This window comes from Hippopotamus amphibius, chromosome 7 (genome assembly GCF_030028045.1).
Source record: "Hippopotamus amphibius kiboko isolate mHipAmp2 chromosome 7, mHipAmp2.hap2, whole genome shotgun sequence".
NCBI classification, from domain to species: domain Eukaryota; kingdom Metazoa; phylum Chordata; class Mammalia; order Artiodactyla; family Hippopotamidae; genus Hippopotamus; species Hippopotamus amphibius.
The window spans coordinates 26,454,933-26,475,521 of NC_080192.1; the positions used below are offsets into that span (position 1 = coordinate 26,454,933).

At 43.8% G+C, this 20,589-nt stretch overlaps 1 protein-coding gene across 1 annotated transcript in view; it reads right to left on the bottom strand.

Moving 5' to 3' along the window:
- The window catches only part of PLXNC1 (plexin C1), a 143,131-nt gene that overhangs the window by 103,691 nt on the left and 18,851 nt on the right, over positions 1-20,589 (bottom strand). Inside the window, exons 2-4 of the mRNA XM_057741509.1 lie at positions 20,107-20,247; positions 8,980-9,114; positions 5,491-5,591 (exon numbers count right to left, since the gene is read on the bottom strand). Coding sequence (XP_057597492.1) covers positions 5,491-5,591; positions 8,980-9,114; positions 20,107-20,247 — 377 coding nt within the window. The remainder of the gene's footprint in view (positions 1-5,490; positions 5,592-8,979; positions 9,115-20,106; positions 20,248-20,589) is intronic.

Consider the following 20,589-nt stretch of genomic DNA (forward strand, 5'->3'; position numbering starts at 1 on the left):
GGTTAGATTTTTTTTCTCATGTGCCCCCATGGAATCCTCCACTTCCTCTGTGCTAACCCTCATTACTCTCTATTTACTTATTAGTAGATTGGCAGCTCCTTAACGTATGAGGGTAGACTGAATTATTGTTCCCAGTTCTAGAACAACACATCCATGTTCCTTGCCACCAGAGTAGGCAGAGTATGTTTCCCTACCTCACTGATGCCGGGATTGGCTATGTGGGTGGCTTGCCAATGGAATATCAGCAAACAGGGCGTGAGCAGAGACTCTGAACATGCTGCGGAGTTTAGCTTGGGTTCTTGTGCTTATGCTGTCTCCCTTGAGGAGAGCATGTGCAGGATGAGAGACGTGAAGCAGACCTGAATCAGACTCTCCACCTGCAGCCTGATGAAGAGTTCCCCCCTCCCCTCCCCTGTTGCAGCTGACCCATGAGCAAGAAAAACAAATCTTTTGTTCTTGTAAGTCACGAAGAAATTGTTTGTTAACACAGTATTACTGGAGCTGAAACCTGACTAATAACACTGTCTCTATCCCTCACTAGACTGCAAGCTCCATGTGGGCAAGAAAGAACTGTATCCCAGGCACATAGTAGGCACTCAATAAATATCTGTTGATGGGATGTATGACTGAATGAATGAACGTTGGCCACTGACGTGTCTGTCTCCCTAGCTGGCATGTGAATTCCTTTCGGCCAAGAATGGCATCTGAGTTGTCTCAATATCACCTAGTTATCTCACTCCCCACATTGGGTTCTTGGTAGATATTCAATAAATATTTGTTGAAATTAGATAAATTGAATTTTGTGGGCTGACTTGGGAATCAGTCCTTAATTTATGACATTGTTTCTATGGGAAAATGCATTCCGAGTGCCAAAAAAACTTGCAAATGAACTTTTGGAACCTCACCCGTTCATTGGTTCAGGATTGCCAGTTTTGTGGAAATCCATAACTGAACACATGTGCTATGCTTTGCAATATGGGAGAAACTGAGAAGCTGCTTCCAAACCCAAGATATTCAGCCTGCAAAAATTCACTTTCCACCCACACAGACAAATTCAGCATAGGTTGGATCTGAGGTTCCAACAATAAAATACTAGACTTTTCAGAGCTCATTGTTTATCTAATTGCTTTTTATCTGCTTATACTGGATGCCTGTTCTTAACACTGGATCTAATCAAAAGGAAGTTAAGATCATTTTCTTGCACCCCCCCACCCCCCTCTCCCGACAAATCCACTTTCTAGACATGTACGTAATAAAGCTCAACCTTCTCAACAGAGAAAATAAATTATTTTTCTAAATAAATCTGTGACATTTAAAATAAACACAGTGGGATGCGCTACAGTTATAAGAAAACACCCCCCTTTAGAATTCCTAATTTTGAATGGTACTGGGAGCTTCACATGAGTCACAGATCTGAGGCTTAGTTTTATTTCATCTTAGGCCAGAACCAAGCCAGTCTGAAACCAAGTGAGCTGACATGGCTGGGAAGGGCTGTCAGGCCACAAATCCAGAATATTTTATCATACTTAATGCATGTCTCAGCCTGCCATTGGTAGAATTTTCCAATCACTCAATGTGCTCCATTCACTTAACATCTATTTTTTAAGCACCTACTATGCACCACACACTGTTCTAGATCCTGGGGATACGGTCATGAACAAGACAAGGTTCCCATGCAACTTACATTTTAATAAAGGAAGAGGCAGAGAAAGAAGATCACTTCAGATAGTTATGGAGCCAGGAAGAAAATAAATCAGTGATGTCCCTGTGAGTGAGGTGAGGCTACTTCAGACTGGCTCATCGGGGGGAGACATAAAAGCTGGGACCTGACGAGCAGGAAAGAGCCAGTCGTGTAAGGATTTGGGGAAGAATTTTCTAGACCGAGGAAACAGCAGGTGAAAAGTCCCTGAGGCAGGAAGAAGCCTGGCATATTCTTATGTCAGAAAGAAAGCTCCTGTGGCCGGGTCGAGGGAACAAAGAAGAGAGTGGCATGAGAGGTCTGGGAAATAACCAAGGACCTGATTTTGGGAAGCCCTGTATTCAGGCCCTGGGAGTAAGGCAGTCAGACTGAATCCTACGATGGAGGCCAGTGGAGGCTTTTAAGCTGGGGGATAAAATGATCCAGTTCAGATTTTTAAAAGACCACTCCTCTTGGGGCAGGGGTGAGGGGACAAGAGCAGAAACAGGGGAAGCCGTGAGTAGGCTTTTCTAGAAGGCTGGAATTCCTTTATCAAAGCCCATCATCAGTAAAAGCCCTGACGTCTTCAGCTTCTCTGATTGGTCCCTTCCCTGTCTTGCTCACCAGGCTCTCCCTGAGGACACTGCTTCCCTGCAGCCCACCAAGGGCAGGCTGTTTCCTCTCTCTCATCATAGGGGTCCTACTTGTGTCTTGCTGCCTCCTTGGGATGAATCTTCTTCCTTTCTTTCCAAGCCTGTCCCTGCCACACCCCAGCTCTGAAGCTCACGCCATCAGGCCATCAGTCCAGACTCCCCCTGACCCCTCCCTGTCGTGACCATCTACAGACCACCCCGACCACAGGTGAGTCCTTTCTTTTCTTGACTATTTTGCCCCTCAGTCTCTCCAACATTGTTTTCATGGTCCTTCTTGGTGACTGACTCATCGAACACTCTGACCCCTCAGGTTCCTGACCCTCTCGGCCAACGATCTTGCCCTCCATCCTATTTCAGCTACACAATCACACCCCAGACCTTGTCAGTACCAATAACTCCGTCCCCTCCATGACCTTAATTTCAAGTTCCCCATGGTTCAACCACTACCTCTTCTCCAGTTCCCCAGGTCCAACAAGTCTTAAACACCCAAACAACCTCCCCTGCACAGAACTGGCTACCTTTTCACATCCCTCACTCCCCTCACGTCCTCACATCCCTCCTTAGAGCTCACTTCTGGCTTGGAGCCCAGGGTCCACTATAGTAAATACCCAAATCCATATCATTGCCCATCCCTTGCAGGCACCCTCAGCTCCTGGGCCCCGGTTCCCCCACTTAATGTATTTCCTGGCAAAGCCCCATCTCTGGCTAAATCGAACTCTCCCCTACCCTTCCACTATGCCCACAGAGCCGAACATGGCTTGTGAAAGCAAAACCATGCTTATCACTCTCACTTCGAAAGCAAGACCATGGACCTCAAGTGGACCATGATGCTGTCTGGCGGTTGTTCTTCATTTCCCAGCTCCGTTCTCTCTTCTACTCTGTTCCATACTTTCTCTCTCTTCTCCCTTCCAACTCCAAGGCTTCCTCCCTCACCTCACTCTCACTCATCTTACGTTACTGAAAATGATATAAAGCCACGTGAAAAGACACTGCGCATGCTTCCACCGCTGACCTGCTCGTGAGCCAACATTCTCTATCTTCCTTCCTGTAACCAAGAATGAAGGGTCCCATGCTCCTGGCTGAGGCAGGGCCCCCCACTGGCACACGAGATTATATTTCTTTTCATCTGTTGAAAGACAACACCCCACAATTCTCTCTTCTCTCTCCTGTATTGTCAGTTTCTCCCTCTCTACTGGAACTTTCCCAACAGCACAAAAACACACTGTTATTTCACGTATCTTAAAAAAAAAAAAAAACACCCAAAGCTCTCTGGACTCCACTTTTTCCTCAACATCTGCTCCATTTTTCGGCTTTCTCAGCAAAGTTCCTCAAAAGAGTTGTCTCCCCTCTGTGCTCTTCTCATTTTCTCTTACAGCTTTAGCACCACTTCCTGTCCTTGTCACAGTCACCAGTCATCACCTGCTAAGTCCAGGTGGGCTCAATTTTCTTCTCTTGCCTGATCGCTCAGCACGATCTGGCATAATGGACCACTCCCCTCCTCCTTTCTTCCCTAGGCTTCCAGGAGGCCACCTTCTTTAGTTTTTCCTCTTCCTCTTCTGGTTGTTCTCTCCCCACATCTGTCACTTCCTCATCTCCAAGACCCCTAAACACTGCACCACCTCATTGCTAAGTTCTCCAACTACTCCTCTCCTCAATCTACACTCCCATCCTCATCTGGTCCTAAGACTTCACGACGTACCATCTGAACACTACTAACCCCCAAATTCACATCACCAGCTTGGACATCTCCTATGAACGCCAGACCCGTGTTTGCCAACACAATAGCCACTAGCTACATACGCATGGCTATGTAATCACCGTCACCACTGTGACCATCACCACCATTTCCACCGCTGTCACTGAATTTCCTCTTTCATGAAGCTCTACAAATATAGACAGAGAACCTACATAAATGGAATGGATCGGAAAGATTATGGCAAAACTGGGTGTGCGGCGACGCACTGCTGTTCATGATCAGTTAATTTCTTAAACTCTAGTCTTGGGCAAGCGACAAGAAGAAAACGTTCCTACCCAATTACAATTATTCATGAGAATCTTCCTGGCCCTGCTTCTTTTGTCTGCCGGTGATTCTGAGGGAAACAGCCCGGTAAGGTAGCTCCGTGAAAGGCAAGGGCAATTATGCGTCTTGCTGCATCTCAGCTCCTGACTTCCTCCATGAGCTCTTAATTAATTCCATCCCCATATTTTTAGTTTGTTTCCTGAACCTCTTGCTTATATTGTATTCTTCTCCTCTCCCTTCATGGCTCTTGCCTCCCTCCCCCAAGGCTCCCACATTCTCTTCCCAGTCTTCTTTTCTTTCCCCAAATTGCCCCTTGTTTAGCCCTCAGCTTCTCTGTACCTGTTCTACTCTTTCTTATCCTTTTTCACCTTTAAAAACTGAAAGCACCAAACTGACAGACACTGTTATGGTTTTTTTTTTCCCCCTGCCTGAGCTGCAGCTCAGGCTCTCTCCTCCTTGCTTCTGTAGCAAGAGCCCGAGTATTGGGTTGCCATGGCAACAGCGAATCCAAGCAGGCCGGTCCCAGCAACGCTGGGAGATGCCATGGCGAGGAAGCCGCTACAAGTCGCCCTGAGCCTAGATGGGTCGTGAACATCGTAATTCAAGACCAGGCCGGGCAGATTCTGCCCAACGACTGCGACTGCACATCAGGGCTGTGCACAGTGTACGGCGCATCAGGAGACAACATCATCAATAATCAGGCTTCCACGGAGCCAACCACATACGTGACATCGTGAGGATTCATCTGAAAAATTTCAAACATGCCTATTCTTTTATCTCCTCTGAGGGAGAACCTTTTGCCTCTCTCTCCAGTCTTGGAGACCTCTGTAGAAAGTAAAAGCAAAACTGACCACTCCAACTTACCCCGCTTCCCCCAGCCCTTCTCCCCTCACACCCCCACTCCCAACCCCTGCCTCCAGGTTGGGAAACCTCTCAGTGGTCCAGGTCAAAAGATTCAGTAGCACCAACATGGCTGGGAACATCCCCGAGAAGTCACTCGGATTACACAATATTTTAGTCGGCGCAGAGATCAGTTCCCCCAGGTCACTGGAACGGATCCTCAAAGTAGGGCAACAAGTGTGCGGACACCTGACACTGTTTCAAAATTGTGAGCTGGTGAGAAAGAACTCAGGAAATACCTTTGTTGCGAATGGCACCAGCCGCAGTGAGGGTCTGTCGCTGCTAAACACTCCGAACAGGATTTATGTTTACTGCAGTTCGCAACACGAATTCTCCTCACCTAAAAATAAACGGCAGTTCAGATGGAATTATAAGCAACACCAGGAAAACTACACCACCTTATCTGATGAAGCGCCACCAAGAGACATTTATCAACTCAAACACGGAACGCCTGTGTAAATGACATCGGACAGCGGTTCTCAAGTTCTAGGGTATGAAGCAGTTTATCAGCATCTCCTGGAGAGCTTTTGAAAGGGCAGATACCCAGACCCCCTGCCCCTGAGGCTCTTAGTTGAGTAGGTCTGGGGTGGGGCCTAGGAATCTGTATGTTTAAGAGTTCTCACAGGTGAGCCTGATACACAGTCAGGTTTCTGGTCTGCTAATAGGGATTTCCAAGGATCATGGAATCAGGTCACCTGGGTTTCAGACAGCAACAGTCCATGGCACCTTGGAGATGAGCGTCTGGGGAAAGCAACAGGCTCTGAACCAGAGTGTCAGCAAGAGCTTGGCACTTGACATGGAAATGAGGACCACCCTCTCACATCTCTCTCAGGGGTAACCCATTGCCTCAGCTCCCGGCTCACTGCTCACACTCCCTGGAGTGTGAAAATAAAAGAAATGGGGAGTTTTCCAATCATTCCCAGCCCCTAGAGTTGCCTCTTCCAGTTGTCAGGAAACAGCAGCCCCTGGAAGCCAAGCCTCTACACAGGGTTGGGGGAGGCAGGGAGGACCTGAGCCTCACATGGTGCATTTTCTGCAGGCAAAATCCCACAGCAGGTAGTCAGGAAATCTGTGCAACTCATTAAGCCAGGAAGTTGTACCTGCTGGAAAGTATAAGTAACTTCTTAAAGCATATAGAGAAACAGAGAGTTCCAGAAGAGATCTGTGAGCAAAGCAGGGACTGTCCCGACGAGTACCCTTGCATTCTAAGTTGACTTCGTGGGGGATAACCACGCCCATTGTCTCACAGTCCCCAGTGCTGTTGACGGATGCTGCGGGCAGACCACCAGCCTGGGCCAGAATTAACCAGAAAGTGGACGTTTTCTTGTAGCTCATAGCACATGTTTGTAATTCCAGAGGGATTTTCACAAATGTCACGGAATCTCTCTAACCTTGTTTTCTCACCTGTGAAATGGTGATGGTGCTGCTGACTTCATGGGGTTATTACCAACAGTGCCCGGTACGTAATAAATGCTCAATAAATGTTGGCTATTGCTACTACATGAGAAAGTTTCCACGGTCCAACAAACACGTGAAAGCTCACAGGGAAAAAGTAAACTAGGTTTCCTTAGAAAAGCCTTCTGAGAGCTGCTGAATGCTCTATTATGATACTCTAGGAGGGGTACAGTAAGTAACATCTGCTCCTAGGACCACTTTTTCTCAGAACATTTAGTGGAAAACGAGTCTCTAGAACATTCTGAGAACTACTCTACAATGTACTTAAACACACAAACATATAACTATGTAAAAGAAAGCCCATCATAAATACCACATTGCACCTGCTTCTCTAACCTAACACATTATAAGGACTACTCCACAGCAATGCATCTATTTCATATGGTTGTTTTTAATGACCAGATACTCTATGGATGTAGCAGGGCATTTTCGTTTGGCTGTCACTATCTCCCCAAGAATCTAGGAAAGGACCTTCCTCAGATTTTGTCTCTCTAGGGCTTATATTGGCTTAACCGGAGAATCAGAGTCTTACTAACAGGGTCTCTAGCAGTAAATCTAAGTGAAGAAGGTAAGAATAACCACCTTTGGTGCCCAGTGGAAAACTCTTCCTGGGACTTCAGGCTTCGAATAGCCAGACTAGAACTCTTCACCTTCAGAAAGTGAGGACCCATCAACTACTGGTAGTTCTCACTGTGGTTTTCAACCTACAGTCTTGGGTTCTGGGAAAGGATTTATGAGCTATTTGCAATGTTTCAAAAAGCTACTTGGAAAAACATGCACAGATGAAGCAAGGCTTTGCTTTGAGCTGGAATTTTATCAGCTCCGTGTGGTAGCACAGTCAGCGCTCTGAGTGGCCATTCTGAGATGCCCTTGATAAATAAAGCCTGAGAATGGGAATTGTTACTTAATAAATGCAGTTTGTTGAGTAGACAAAAATCTTTCAACTATGGGAACCCTGGGGAAGAAATATAATAGACAGTGTTTAAATGTTGAAGCAAGCTGGTCAAAAAGGTTCTGCATAGTGAAGAACAAAGGTATACGAGATCCACTGGCCATCTCAATGCGGTCATTTTGAATAACTGACTTTCAACATGCAAAGGGCAATATGGCCTTTTTAGGAATGTCAGAAGCTAAAAAGTGCTTGCACATCTCTGCGACTCAGCTAGCACGTGGAGATTGACGTCATTGCTATTCTCCTTAGAATGACTGAGAGGAAAAGAATGGAAAATGGGGGTGGGCCGAGGGCATCTGTTACATCCATTATGTAATCATGTCTCAGTTATCTTCTGTGCACTTTGTATGTTTAAATGGTCATGGGTCAACCATGCCAGAGTGGCCTGTTTGGTTTTTGCAAATTTGGGGTTTGATCCCATTTACCATGGGATTTTATTATTTATTTATTTATTTATTTATTTATTTTACCATGGGCTTAAAGATCAGGGTAGAATTTAAGTCCTAGCCCTGATAAGGCCCTATATATATCTTGAGAAGATATTTAAGCTTAGTCCTAGTTCTTCATGTATAAAACAAGGGTCATTTTTATCTCACTAGATTATTGACAGATTTCACTAACATTGTTTATTATACTTCGGGGTTTGCACGCGTGTGTGTGTGTGTGTGTGTGTGTGTGTGTGTGTACAACTCTATGCATCTAGAGAGACCCTCTTTGGAACAGTAACTAGCACAGCGTCAGTACGGACTCAATAACAATTAGTTCCCCTCCTCCTTCCCTTGGTGAAAGCACTCTGGAAAAATGAAGAAAATGTAAAAAGGTATCCTTTTTATTTCAGTAAGCAGAAGCAAGAAGAAAAACTAAAACAGCAAGATAAAGTAAGAGAGGGAGGATGAGTGCCATATATTTCCTGGTTCATGAATGTGTATGAGACTATGGCCTGATATTAACCGCAAATTCCAAAGCCGATCTCATTGGGTATATTCATAAATGCATCTAACTGTTCAATGCCCACACGATAAATGTGTAAATCTAGTTACCTTGCTGATTATGCACTCATTTGCAAGCACACCCTTCTCTGAAAAACTTGGCATTGGAAATATAGCCAATAATAAAATTGTCTAAATAGGTAATATTTCTTGCTTACTTACTGACAGTGAGGTTTTTAATTCCATGCCTATGAACCACTGCCAGTCTTCTTGAAGCCTGTAGCAGTGTTTAAGCTCAGTAGTTCAAAGTAAAAGCTTCACCACCCAATAATGACATCAATTAAACAATTTGTATTCATAAGACAGAAACAGTAGCTAGTATTTCTGCCTACCTCTTTTCCAGCCGTTAGATAGATGTAGATATTCTTCTTAGGATGAGGAACGAGTTTGTAGAAAACAGGTGTTTCTTCCTTAATTTCATAGATAACCTCTGGACAATTAGACGTCAAATTCTCACCAAGAATAACCTATTTTTTTAAAAAAAGAGAAATACGACTTCTATTAAATAATTTGAATTTCAGGGTGGCAAAACTTATTGCTTAATCCTAAGACTACATCCTTTCTTCCTCACTGCAAACACTGGCTAAGGTACCACGTTCCTTAATCATTGGCTCATGTCTCAGCCTTCAACAAGGCTGGTGATAACAAGCTTGGTATTTCTGCTTTTGTAGGAGACAAGGTCATGCATGCACACATACAAAAAGCCACTCTCTGGTGCTGGGGCAGTATTCTCATATGTGGAAGCTCATCGTCCTCAGCTGGCCTTATGAGAAGCTACGAGTGACAGCTTCATTAGTGCTATGCCGAGTGATCTTAAAACTAAAGGAAATCAGCTCGACAGATACTTGCGTGGGTTACTCTGATTCTCTTATATGGGTCTACATGGTTATGTGTTTTAAAGTAACCAGGACAACTTAACAGACCTAAATGAGTAGTTATGTATTTATATATGAAATATAGGTAAGTATGTAGCTTTGAAATTGGATATACCTGAGTTTCACTCATCTTTTGTCAATAAACATCTATTGACCATCCACTATATGTATCTGCCACATTCTAGGTGTTTGCAAAATGGCAGTGAACAAGTGGTGGGGAAATCCTGCTCTTATAGAACTTACATTCATGTGCACGCGTGTGGGGCGGGGTCGTACCAATAACAATAAATAAGCAAACTATAAAATACGTTAGCAGGACCTCCTCCTGCACAGCACAGGGAACCATATTCAATATCCTGTAATGACTTATAATGGAAAAGAATCTGAAAAAGAATACATATATACGTGTATAACTGAATCACTTTGCTGTACACCAGAAACTCACACAACACTGTAAATCAACTACACTCCAATATGAAAAAATACGTTAGCAGGTGATACATGTCAAAACAAAGTGGGGTAAAAAAATGGAGAATGCGGTCCAGCGTAAGTTTCACTAGAAGGTGACATTTATTCAGAGATTTGCAAGAGATGGTGGAGTGAGTCATTTAGATATCTGGATGAAGCATGCTCTTAGAAAGCTGCAAAGGCCCTAAAAAGAGCAGACCAGTATGGTCTGAACAGAACAAGTGAGGTAGAGAGGAGTGGACAGTGAGATAACTAACAGGGTGGATCACACAGATTCTTGCTGGCCTGTGTAAAGATTTTGCCTCTTACTCTAGGGGAGAGATGTGGAGCTCCTGCAGGGATTTGAGGAAAGGAGTCACATGGTGAGAAGGCAGGATTTGAAGCAAGGGTATGAAGACTCCTCAGAAGACCATTACCCTAAACCTGGAGAAATATAATGGTAGCTTGGTCTCGGATTTGCATCCTGGCTTCAAGTAGCTGTGCTACTCTGAGCTAGTAACTTACTTAACCTTCCTGGGCCTCAATTTCCTCATCTCTAAAATGGAACTAATAATGCCTTCTTTATACACAGTGTTGCAGAATCAAATGAAAATTACAAACAATGCTTAGCACATGATCAATACTCAATGGATAACAACCTATTACCAGGTTGCAAGCTTCTTTTGTGTAGGGACCACGTCTTAATCATCTTTGTACCTACCCCTTTTCCCCAAACAATACAGTGCTTTTGAAAGTGCAGATGTTCAACATTTTGTCAGTTGGAAAACATCCAGATATGATATCTATATTCATATCTCTACCACTGTGGATGTCAGTTACAATGGGCATCTGATTTGAAAAGAAAAAGCTGGCACCTGGGATTCTTTTCAAAGTCTACATTCACCCAGCTACTAAGTAATAACATGCCTGTACCACACATCCTGATGGCATGCACATTATTGTTAGTTAATCAGAGGTCCTTATCAATTTGGTGCAGGAACAGCATCCCACATGCACTTAGGACCTGGGCCCGAGTCTGGCTTTGTCCTGTGATGGTGATTTTCTTCCATCATCTGCTCCAAGTCAAATCCAGGTGGATTTGGTGCAACTAGTAGCTCACGAGGAGCCCATGAACTGCTCACTAAGCTCAGCGGCAGCTCTGTAAAATCAATGTAACTAAATACATTAAATATGACTTTTTAAAAAGGAAAAGCAGCAGTGAGGTCCCAAGGGAGGTGGGAAAGGTCTGTACCCCAAGTCATTTGAAAATGACTCTACAGCTACACCATCCAATATGGTAGTCACTAGCCATGCATGGCTATTTAAATTTAAATTAAAATTTCACTTTCTCAGTCATACTAGTCACATTTCAAGTGTTCACTAGCCACATATGGTTAGTAGCTATCATATTGTGAGTGTGGATATAGAACATTTCCATCATCATGGAAAAAGCTCTATTGGAGACCCTGGCCTCCACAGAAAACTGTGAGCCAAGGGAGACACTGGGCAGGCACTGATCAAGTGTGGACTTGCCAGGTTCCTGTCTTCCCATCTCTAACTCCTATTCTTTATGAATCAGCTCAGATTCAAACAGCTGATCTGGTTCTTAGAAAGCAGTTGTTTAGAGAGGGGAAGATAGGAAGGCAGATTAAAATAAAAATAAGATTGATAGAAACATTCTCAAGTGAGGCTCAGAAGAAGAAAGGCTGCTGCCCAGATCTCTCTTGATGAATTCATCACATTAAAACCATCATTTGGCAGAAACACCTATGAAGCATTCTTGCCAATAAAACTGAAGCCGAATCTGACAAGCCTTTAGTGCTAACTTCCATTTAGCATCAGGAAGCAGAAGGGGGAGAGGAACAAGCTAAATGGCACCACAAGAACGTGAACAGCCAAATCCACAATGTGAGACATTCCCCAGGACAACAGACTTCCTTTCCTCAAGAAGTCAATGGAAGTGAATCAAAGGATAGGAGGAGGGGGCTCAGATGAAGAGAAACAGAACAACCTCGATGTCATTTGAGGACCTTGTTCCAATACCAATTTGAACAAAACAATTTTTAAAAGACATTCTTGAGTCAATCAGGAAAATTTAGTTATATGGACTTGATATTAGATCATTCTAAAAAATTACTGATAATTTTGTTAGCTGCGATCACAGCTTTACCGTTATGGTGATTTAAAGAAATGATCATAGGTTTTTAGAGATGCATAATGAAATATGTAGGGGTGAAATGACATTGTATCTGGGATTTACTTTAAAATTTAAAAGTAATAAAAACAATTCACAAAACTCCACCACTTATCCACTTTAAGTGAGTTAGGAACTGCCCTGCAGTTGTTATTGGAGCTTATTTTATTGTATGTATTTTTGCAGCATGGTGGATGCAGATGGGTAGGGGCTAGAAAGAGCTCATTTGGGTCAATATAGATTTATTTACTTGATACCTTAGAGATGAGGCATCAGCATTCTCTCTAGAACTCGGAATTATGGCAGGGAAGCCTTTCTTGTTTGCTTTTTTTCCTTTAAATTACCAAAGTGTACTGTGTGCCAGGATTTGCCAAGCAGTTTCCTGAACAAGCTACCTCAAGTGGCCAACAGTGAAGCTTGTCCTTATAGCTACAAATGCTGGCTTTAAAGGGGTAAGCGTCATTGTGGGTGGGAGTGAGACGTCTCTGGAAGGTAACGTGGCATTATCTCTCAAAATGATAAAGCACATACCCTTAGACCCCACAGCCCCTCGTATATACGTGAAACAATATATGTAGTGGGTATTTACTGCAGCATCATGTGTTATAACAAAAGACTAAAACAATCTAAATGTCCAACAATAGGGATCTGTTTAAGTAAACTATAATGCAAACAATGGAATACTATTTAGCAATAAAAAGAATCAGAAAGCTCTTTATGTATTATATGTTATGTTTAACATGCTATATTAAATATGTATATAGGTATATACACATGTAGATATACATATATAACATATATGTTTAACAAAAGCAGAGGACTATCTTCTCCCCTTTGTCTGCAGACATAAAAATCTCTAAACTGTTATTATTGGTTGCCCCAGAAGTCAAGAATTGGTGACTTTCACTGCATGTTTTCTTGGTTCTTTTGAGTTTTGAACAACATTCATGTATTGTCTTTAAAAATAAATACATACGATGTAAATTTTAAAAGGGTTTAAGGATGAGTGGCTCAAATGGTTTTCCTTTTTGCTAGGTGATGCAGGGAATGATCTCCATAGGCCCAAGGAAGTTTCCATTTTCATCACATTTTTAGTTTTGCTAAAGCAACGTGCTGCACAGAGGGACTGGGGTCTCTCCTTCAGCATGGTCCTCATCTCTCTCAGATGACTACCGGAGAGGAGACAGAAGGGTCTCCTTCTCTTCTGGATTTCTACTAATAGCACCTCTGACCCCACCCATCCCCACTCCCATCTGCACAGCCCAACCCAGCCCAGCTCAGCACAGGGACATTGATACAACACTTAGATCTTCTAACTGCAAAAGTCACATCAACACAGAAAAGAAGCAAGACTGGAACTGGGCAGCCTCAGACACGAATACGATTAGTGAAGTGATGCAGGAAGTGACGGTGAGTCACAGAAAACCAAAATGGGTTGAATTTTGCATAAGAGAAAATGCGTCCAATACACACACACTCCTCGGGCATGATGTGGGTTTTCACCTATTGCTTCCAGGACAGAACCTTAATATAGATCTAACCTGAAGTCAACCTGAGCCTCTGCCATGGATATTCTTACACACCCCTTCATCCTTTGAGTCTCAAATGTCACCTCCTCTGAGAAGACTTCCCTGGTCACCTTTCTACCGTACCCCACTGTCCCTCTCTACCCCTCACTCTGTTTTCTCCATAGCACTTATCACCATTTGAAATGACTTCATCACTGATTAATCCATTTAGTTGTGTTCTTTTTCTTCCCACCACAAGAGCAGGGGCATTGTCGGTTTTATACACTTTTGTATCCTCAGCACCCAGAACAGTGCCTGGTACATAAAAGGTGCCCAATAAATATTTGTTAAATGAAAAAACATACTCTATTAGCATTCAAGATTTTATAGGGCTCTTCAGATTTTTCCAGCTGCAGCCGTGTAGAAAACAAATTTTCCCCGATGGAGAATTTCAGTTCATGTCAACATATTGTTTCTGTTGACATCTTCCTGAAGCCTCATGGCAGGCTATTAACCAGGCTTGGGATTTTCGTTGCATACAAAACAACAAAAAAAAACCCTCCCAACTATAGTTCTGAAATATACAGTGTGTGAGACTTCCACACCATACAGTTAGCTGCATTACAAGTACAACACCATCCACAGAAAAGACAGCCTGGTGAGGAAAATGAGGGGGAGAAAAATTAAACAAAAGACTATTTCTTTTTTTCTCTACTATTACCATGACTTGGAAAAGCCACGGGTGTTCAAAACACTAAAATATTTTACACCATCTTATGCCTCACTCTGTGAGGCTAACCAGTTAGACAGTAAACAAGCCAATCTTCTCAGTTGTTTTTTTTCCATCAACAGTTTCTAAGAAATGCTGCAAAGGAGACTTAAACCGCACACATGCATGCGCACGCACGCACGCACACACACACACACACACACACACACGAGGAAACCAAGGTAATTATCCAATAGCATTTATTGTGCTTCAGTAGGTAGGAGTAATAATAAAAATGAAATATAAAGATTAAAGCAAATTCTTCTCTGGTTTCCAATCTACTGATTTCGAAGTAAGTAGCAAGAAATGCATACAGCCTGAGCCATGAGTTCTACATTTGTGAGTTACATGGGAGAATTTGTTCTGAATCAGGGAGTCACTGCACACTCACAAATTGGAATGAATTAGATGGGGGTAAACTTGAACATGACATTCTCAACAGCCAACCATGGAGCCCACTTCCAAGTTTTGACAGTTCCCACTGTCTTTACTTTTTGGTCTGTTACCTCAGTCCGGCATCCCCACCACCCCACTTCCGGCCCCAGGTCCTGTCCTGGGTTCCTCATGGCCTCTTTTTCCTTATTTGAACATTCTGTGGGAATATACATAGAGCCTGGCTTTGTTAGAGACATGTTTTTGTTTTCTCTTGTTTTTCACTCGAAAACTTTAAAAACCAGAGTCAAGGCAGACTCTTCAAAGGTTACACAGTTTGGAGGCAGGAAGAACTTTCTGGAAATGGGTTGAATTTTGCTCCATGGTTTGGATACTTGAAATCTACTAGTAGGAGCAGAGTTTGGAGAGCTTAGTCCTGACTAAGCATAGGAGTGGCGCTTCTCTGCTGGATGTGGGGAAAGGGCATGACATGGCTTCCTGTATCCTGAACCCTACTTTAAGCCTAGGGATGTTGGAGAAACCCAACCCTAGCCTCCATTCTGAAAGTCAACTTGAACACAGATTTTCTATCTTTGCTCTGAAGAAGTTCACTGGGGAAAAGCAGGGCTCCTAAGGGGGTTAAGAGGCTCCCAGGAGCTACTTACAGCTCCAAGAGGAGAGGGCTCTGCCTTCTTCTAACACAGAAGCCTGTACTCAGCTGGACTGTCAGCAAGCTGTCCCTAAATAGGAACGAACTAAAACCACAGAAGTCATAGCTCCTTCTCATGAAACCTCAGATACTTGCATCTTGATATTAACCCAGATATTCCAATATTAGAAAATAAAAAAATAAAAACCAGTTCCACAAACTCTACCAAGCTCTACAGAACACAATGAATTACCAGTGCAGTCTGTTTGGGAGACTGGTTGCTTCCGTGTAAATCACCTTCAGCAAGTTACCTAACCTCTCAGAGCCTCAGGGTTTTCATTTATAAAGTGGGGATGCTAATAGTATTCAACGAGCTAACCCACGCAGACCCTGGTTCTAATGCCTGGTGCATAGTAAGAGCTCAGAAATGTTAGTTGTTATTACTCCTTGCCCGCTGCCTTCTTATCTTTTAGGCTTACAAGAAAGGTTAGTGGGCATGGGTAAAGTTACAAATTTCAAATTTCATGCATATTTCTTTATTACTTATTTTACCACCTGGAAAAGCTCAAAATATTCAATTCTGCCCTTGAAATAAGGACAATTTTCCATATGCAACAGAGTCAGCTCAGAGGAATCCAAACTACACCATAGTCTGTACTGCAGTCTGGAGAAGGAGCGTGTGTTTGTAAGAATGAGTACACTTTGCAGCATCCTGGCCACACAGCACGTGGGACACGAATTCCCAAAAGCAGTTCAGTGCGGCCCTACTTTTTCAGCTGATCTCAGTGGAGACGCTGACAACTGAAAAATTACAGCATGCAATCATGCTCAGAAAGGAAGTAAAATGAGGAAACAACCAGAGGAAAAAGTGACAACATAACCTGTTTCACGACCATTAGGGTGGCAAGGCGATAATAAGGGGACAGACTAGATAGTTCCAAAGGACATGTTCAGTTCCAAATTCCTTCAGTTTTTCTAAAATCGTACAAGGGGACAGAAATAAAAGCAGGAGAAAGTGGGCAGTAAAGGTATTAGAATATTGCAAAATCTTTAATTTTTCCACTTATCATCAATAAAATCTTAACTGTGGCAATAGTGCCAGAAGACTTGGAAGAGTGCATGCCTTTAAAGACACTTTAAAAGTGATTCAGTATTTTGGCTTAAGCTCCAAATAATGTTTCCACATAATAGAATGATACAGTTATTTAAAAACACTGTTTACAAGTTTACCATAACATTTTAATATAAGCATTTTTCCTCATTAACTGAAGAAAAAAGGATGTAAAAATGGATAGAGTCTGACCTCAACTCTGTTAAAAAGAAAAAAATCTAAAATGCTGACAGCAGCTGCCTCTACGTAAGAAAACTAGGGGTATTTTTTCTTTGCTTTCCCCTCATACCCTGCTCCTTTGCAGCTTTCTCCATGAGCATGTATTACTTTCACAATAAGAAGAAAATATTTCAATAACATGATATTTAAAATTGCACCAAACTATATTAAAACTCCATGAGGTTTTCGGAGATTTAGGAAATCAGAGGGTCTGTGTGTGTGTATTGGTCAAAAAGAGCAATTGGCCCCCAAATGCTATTTCCTGCCTCTCTCACCCAACCAGGCATATACTACAGTGCTGGGCGCCTGTCAAAATGCCATTGACTCTTGATCACTGGGGAAACTGATGAGTCAGGCTGTGGGTGGTCCGGGCCCTTTCTGCTCCTCATCCCGCAGGCTGCCTTGGGTTGGGTTTTGTTTCTCTCTGCCCATTAGTAGCCTCCGCCCTGCGGCTTAAGAAGCCAAGCTTGTGTCTATCAATGTTCATCTTTTCTAACAGTTCGGGGGACAAGTCTGGCAAGGGACAAGTTTGAAGTTTTTGAATAAAGGGATTTGGAGATCCTCTGTGCCTTCCAAATCATCTACACATCCTGGGTCTTCAGGACTCTGGGTGATTTCAGGGGCTGCATCCAAGCACCTGCAGGCAGGACACATGGGGGGAGTCTTGGGAATGACCAGGCTGTCCTAGGGAGCCTGACGGGGCCAAGTCAGCTCACGTTGTCCCCTCACCACCTCCTCCGGGGGTGGGGGTGGGGTGGGGGCAGAACCTTCCTGAAGGAAGTAGGGGGCGGGTTTTGATTCCCAAGAAGTTATCATGCCAGTGAGGTATTCCCTCAGTCAGATGGCCTGCCTTCTTCTCGAGCTGGGATTCTTCCCTGAGCTTCTAAGAACCCTGAACCCCCCATTCCTGCCACCATCATGACTCCCTATCAACATGCGTCCCACTCCCCGCCTACAGAAAACCCTCACAGAGTGGCTGCCCATGCCTGGGCAGAAGTTACAGAGTCAGCTGTAGCCTGAGGGATAGGAGTGAGGGCTCTGAAGTGGCTCTGGGTTCCAATCCCTGCTCTACCATGTGTGACCTTGGACAAATCATGCAGCTTCCCTGGGCCGCAGCTCCCTTATCTATAAAATGAGAAGAGTGTATCTACCTCACTGAGTGGTGGAGGGGACGGAATTAGTTAGAACACATAGCGTGATGACCACTGTATAAATGTCAGCAGTCACAAAACAAACAAACAGAAAACCAACCTGCCCTTGTTACTGGAACCCTAAAAACAAGGCCACAAGTGGTTTTTGAAGGTGTCGCCTGTACAGATGCCAAGGAATGAGAGACTAGGGCCAGCCCCCTCTTCCTCAGCAGCCTGAAGCTGTAGCTCAGTTCTTCCCCTCGGGTACCAAAGCATCACTTAACACCAGCCAGCGGCACGTGAACCACTGGGGTGAACAAACAGGACAGGCGAAACCAGGCCGTCCCATGGGAAACTATTTATAGCCAAGTGTTCCTTCACCTTCAATTCACCATCTAACAGTTTGGTTGGCTCAGCTTTGGGGAAACAGTGTTCTTGTCAAAACACTCATCAAAAATACCCCAAATCTGAAGAGATAATTGGTGAGGAGACCCAGTAAGGACTGATGGAAACTCCTTTCGCCAGGCTAATAGGTCCAATCAGCCCGACCGGCTGGTGCAGCTGCAGACATTGCCTCACGGCACTGAGCAAGTTGTATACAGGGACTGGCAGGTATCTACCTTTCCCCAGGAAGTAAAGCTAACACAACAGGAAAGATGATCAACGTATATTTTAAAAACATGTGTATACAAACAAACCCCCTCCCATATGTTACTGGGTTTCCTCCAAAGAAAACAGATTACATCAAACATCTACCAGGCACTCAGCCCTGTATCAAGCTGTGGGAATTCTTGGCCCCCTTCTCAAGAAGCCTAAAATCAAGCTGGGGAGGCAAGACAAACTCCAGTGGAAAGGTTAGGCATCAAAGCAAGACACTGGGAACGAGCCAGAAGAACAATACAGACAGTGAGTATTTCCGGAGATGAGGGAGAAACGTGATCACTCCAGGCTTAGGAGTCCTCGGAGAGGATGTGGAGTTTGAGCTGAGCCAAAGCAGAGATACACAGGATTCAGTAAAGCAGGGGAAAAAAGAGAGCGATCCAGGAAGGGGGTGCTGTGTGAGCAAAGGTGTGGCAGCAGCACACAAGGCACATTTGGAGAAAGCAAGCAAGCAGGCTTGGCTAGAGCGGGGCATGAGTGCGCCGATGACAAAATTAGAGACCACGAGAAGAGAAGGGGGTTCCCTAGGTCGTCTAGTACAATCTCATTTTACAGATGAGGAAACGGAAACTCAGAGTGGTTAGGCGATCCTCCTTAAGTCACACAGCTAGTTATCGGTGGGTGATCAGTTGAGAAAGCAAATCTGTTAGTATTCAGTTTAGAATTAGAGCTGACAGTGAATTGACTGGCTATAGGGAGGCAAGGGAACATCAGCCCAGGGTGAAAGAAAGAGTGCAGGTCCCAACCATGAGTGCTGCTGGAGGTCACAGAAGGCACTCAATAAATGCTTGCTGAAGAAACTGATAACTGCTATATCATTTCAGACAAGTCATGTGGTATCTCTGAGTTTATTTTCTTCTCCTTCCCCCTGCCACTTCCCCCTGTGAATAAAAATCTCAACTTGACCAGTGGTGTATCCACACAGTGGAAAAAAACAGTCCTCAGAGATAGAAGTCGAGGGGCATCTCGAAGGGTTTCAGATCTCTAACCTCTCTGTGCTGGGTGTGGGTACAAAGGTCAGAAAACAAACCCCCTCCTCTGTGGGTGGCAGGTGGGCTGGGGAGAAGGAACATCAGTTTTGTTTTGTTTTTTTTCTTTTTAGCCCTATAATCTCTCACCTCTTTGAAGTTATGAGAAATCAGGTGCTTTGAACATTTCCATTATAAAGGAAATAGAACTGAAAGGTGAAAAGTCTTAGCAAGGTGAGCCAAGGATGGGTTAGGGGCCAGACCCCCTCACCCAGGCAGCTTATGAGTAAGGAAGGGAACTGTCTTGGCAAGTTCCCAGGAAGCCAGGAGGCTGTCACTTCCATACATGGGTAGGAAGGTTATTACAAATAGATTTCCAGAAATTTCTTTCAGGCCATTGGGGAGGGAGGGTGGGAGGGCCGTCTCTGAGCAGTTCACAAAGCAGTTGGTATGGTTTTGTGCATAACCCAGAAGCAATAAAAAATAAAATAAAAAGTATAAAAGCATGAAATGGATCAATATTAAAATCAACATTGAAGAAGGCACAGAAAACCAACCTTAAGTAACTGGCCATCTCCAGTCCCCAAGAATAAAACAGTCCTGTTCATTACCACGGTGCCATGAACGGATGTCAGGTCGGAATGGATCAAGGTAGATGATGCGATTGGTTGGACTCTTTCAGGTTGATCCTCGTCTTTCTGAACATGCACACAAACACACAGATAAAAAAAGATAATTTTTAACAGCGATAATTCTCACGATGATAAAATGTCACTCGTGCCCACCTGGGAAGGATCCTGCTGGAGTCCCAAGTACACTGTCTTAGACAAGATCCCCGGGAGCAACCTTTTATCCCCTTTATCTGCAGAATTACCACGCTTGCCAACCCGTGGAAAGCCATTTGTTTACTGTGTATTAACGTGTATTGATTGCCAGCAGTGAGCTGGCCATCCATTTAACACTCCCCTAGTTGATATATGAAACCGAGTTTCACTTTATTGCCAAGGAAGAGCCCACCGCTGAACTGGGAGGGAGACAGT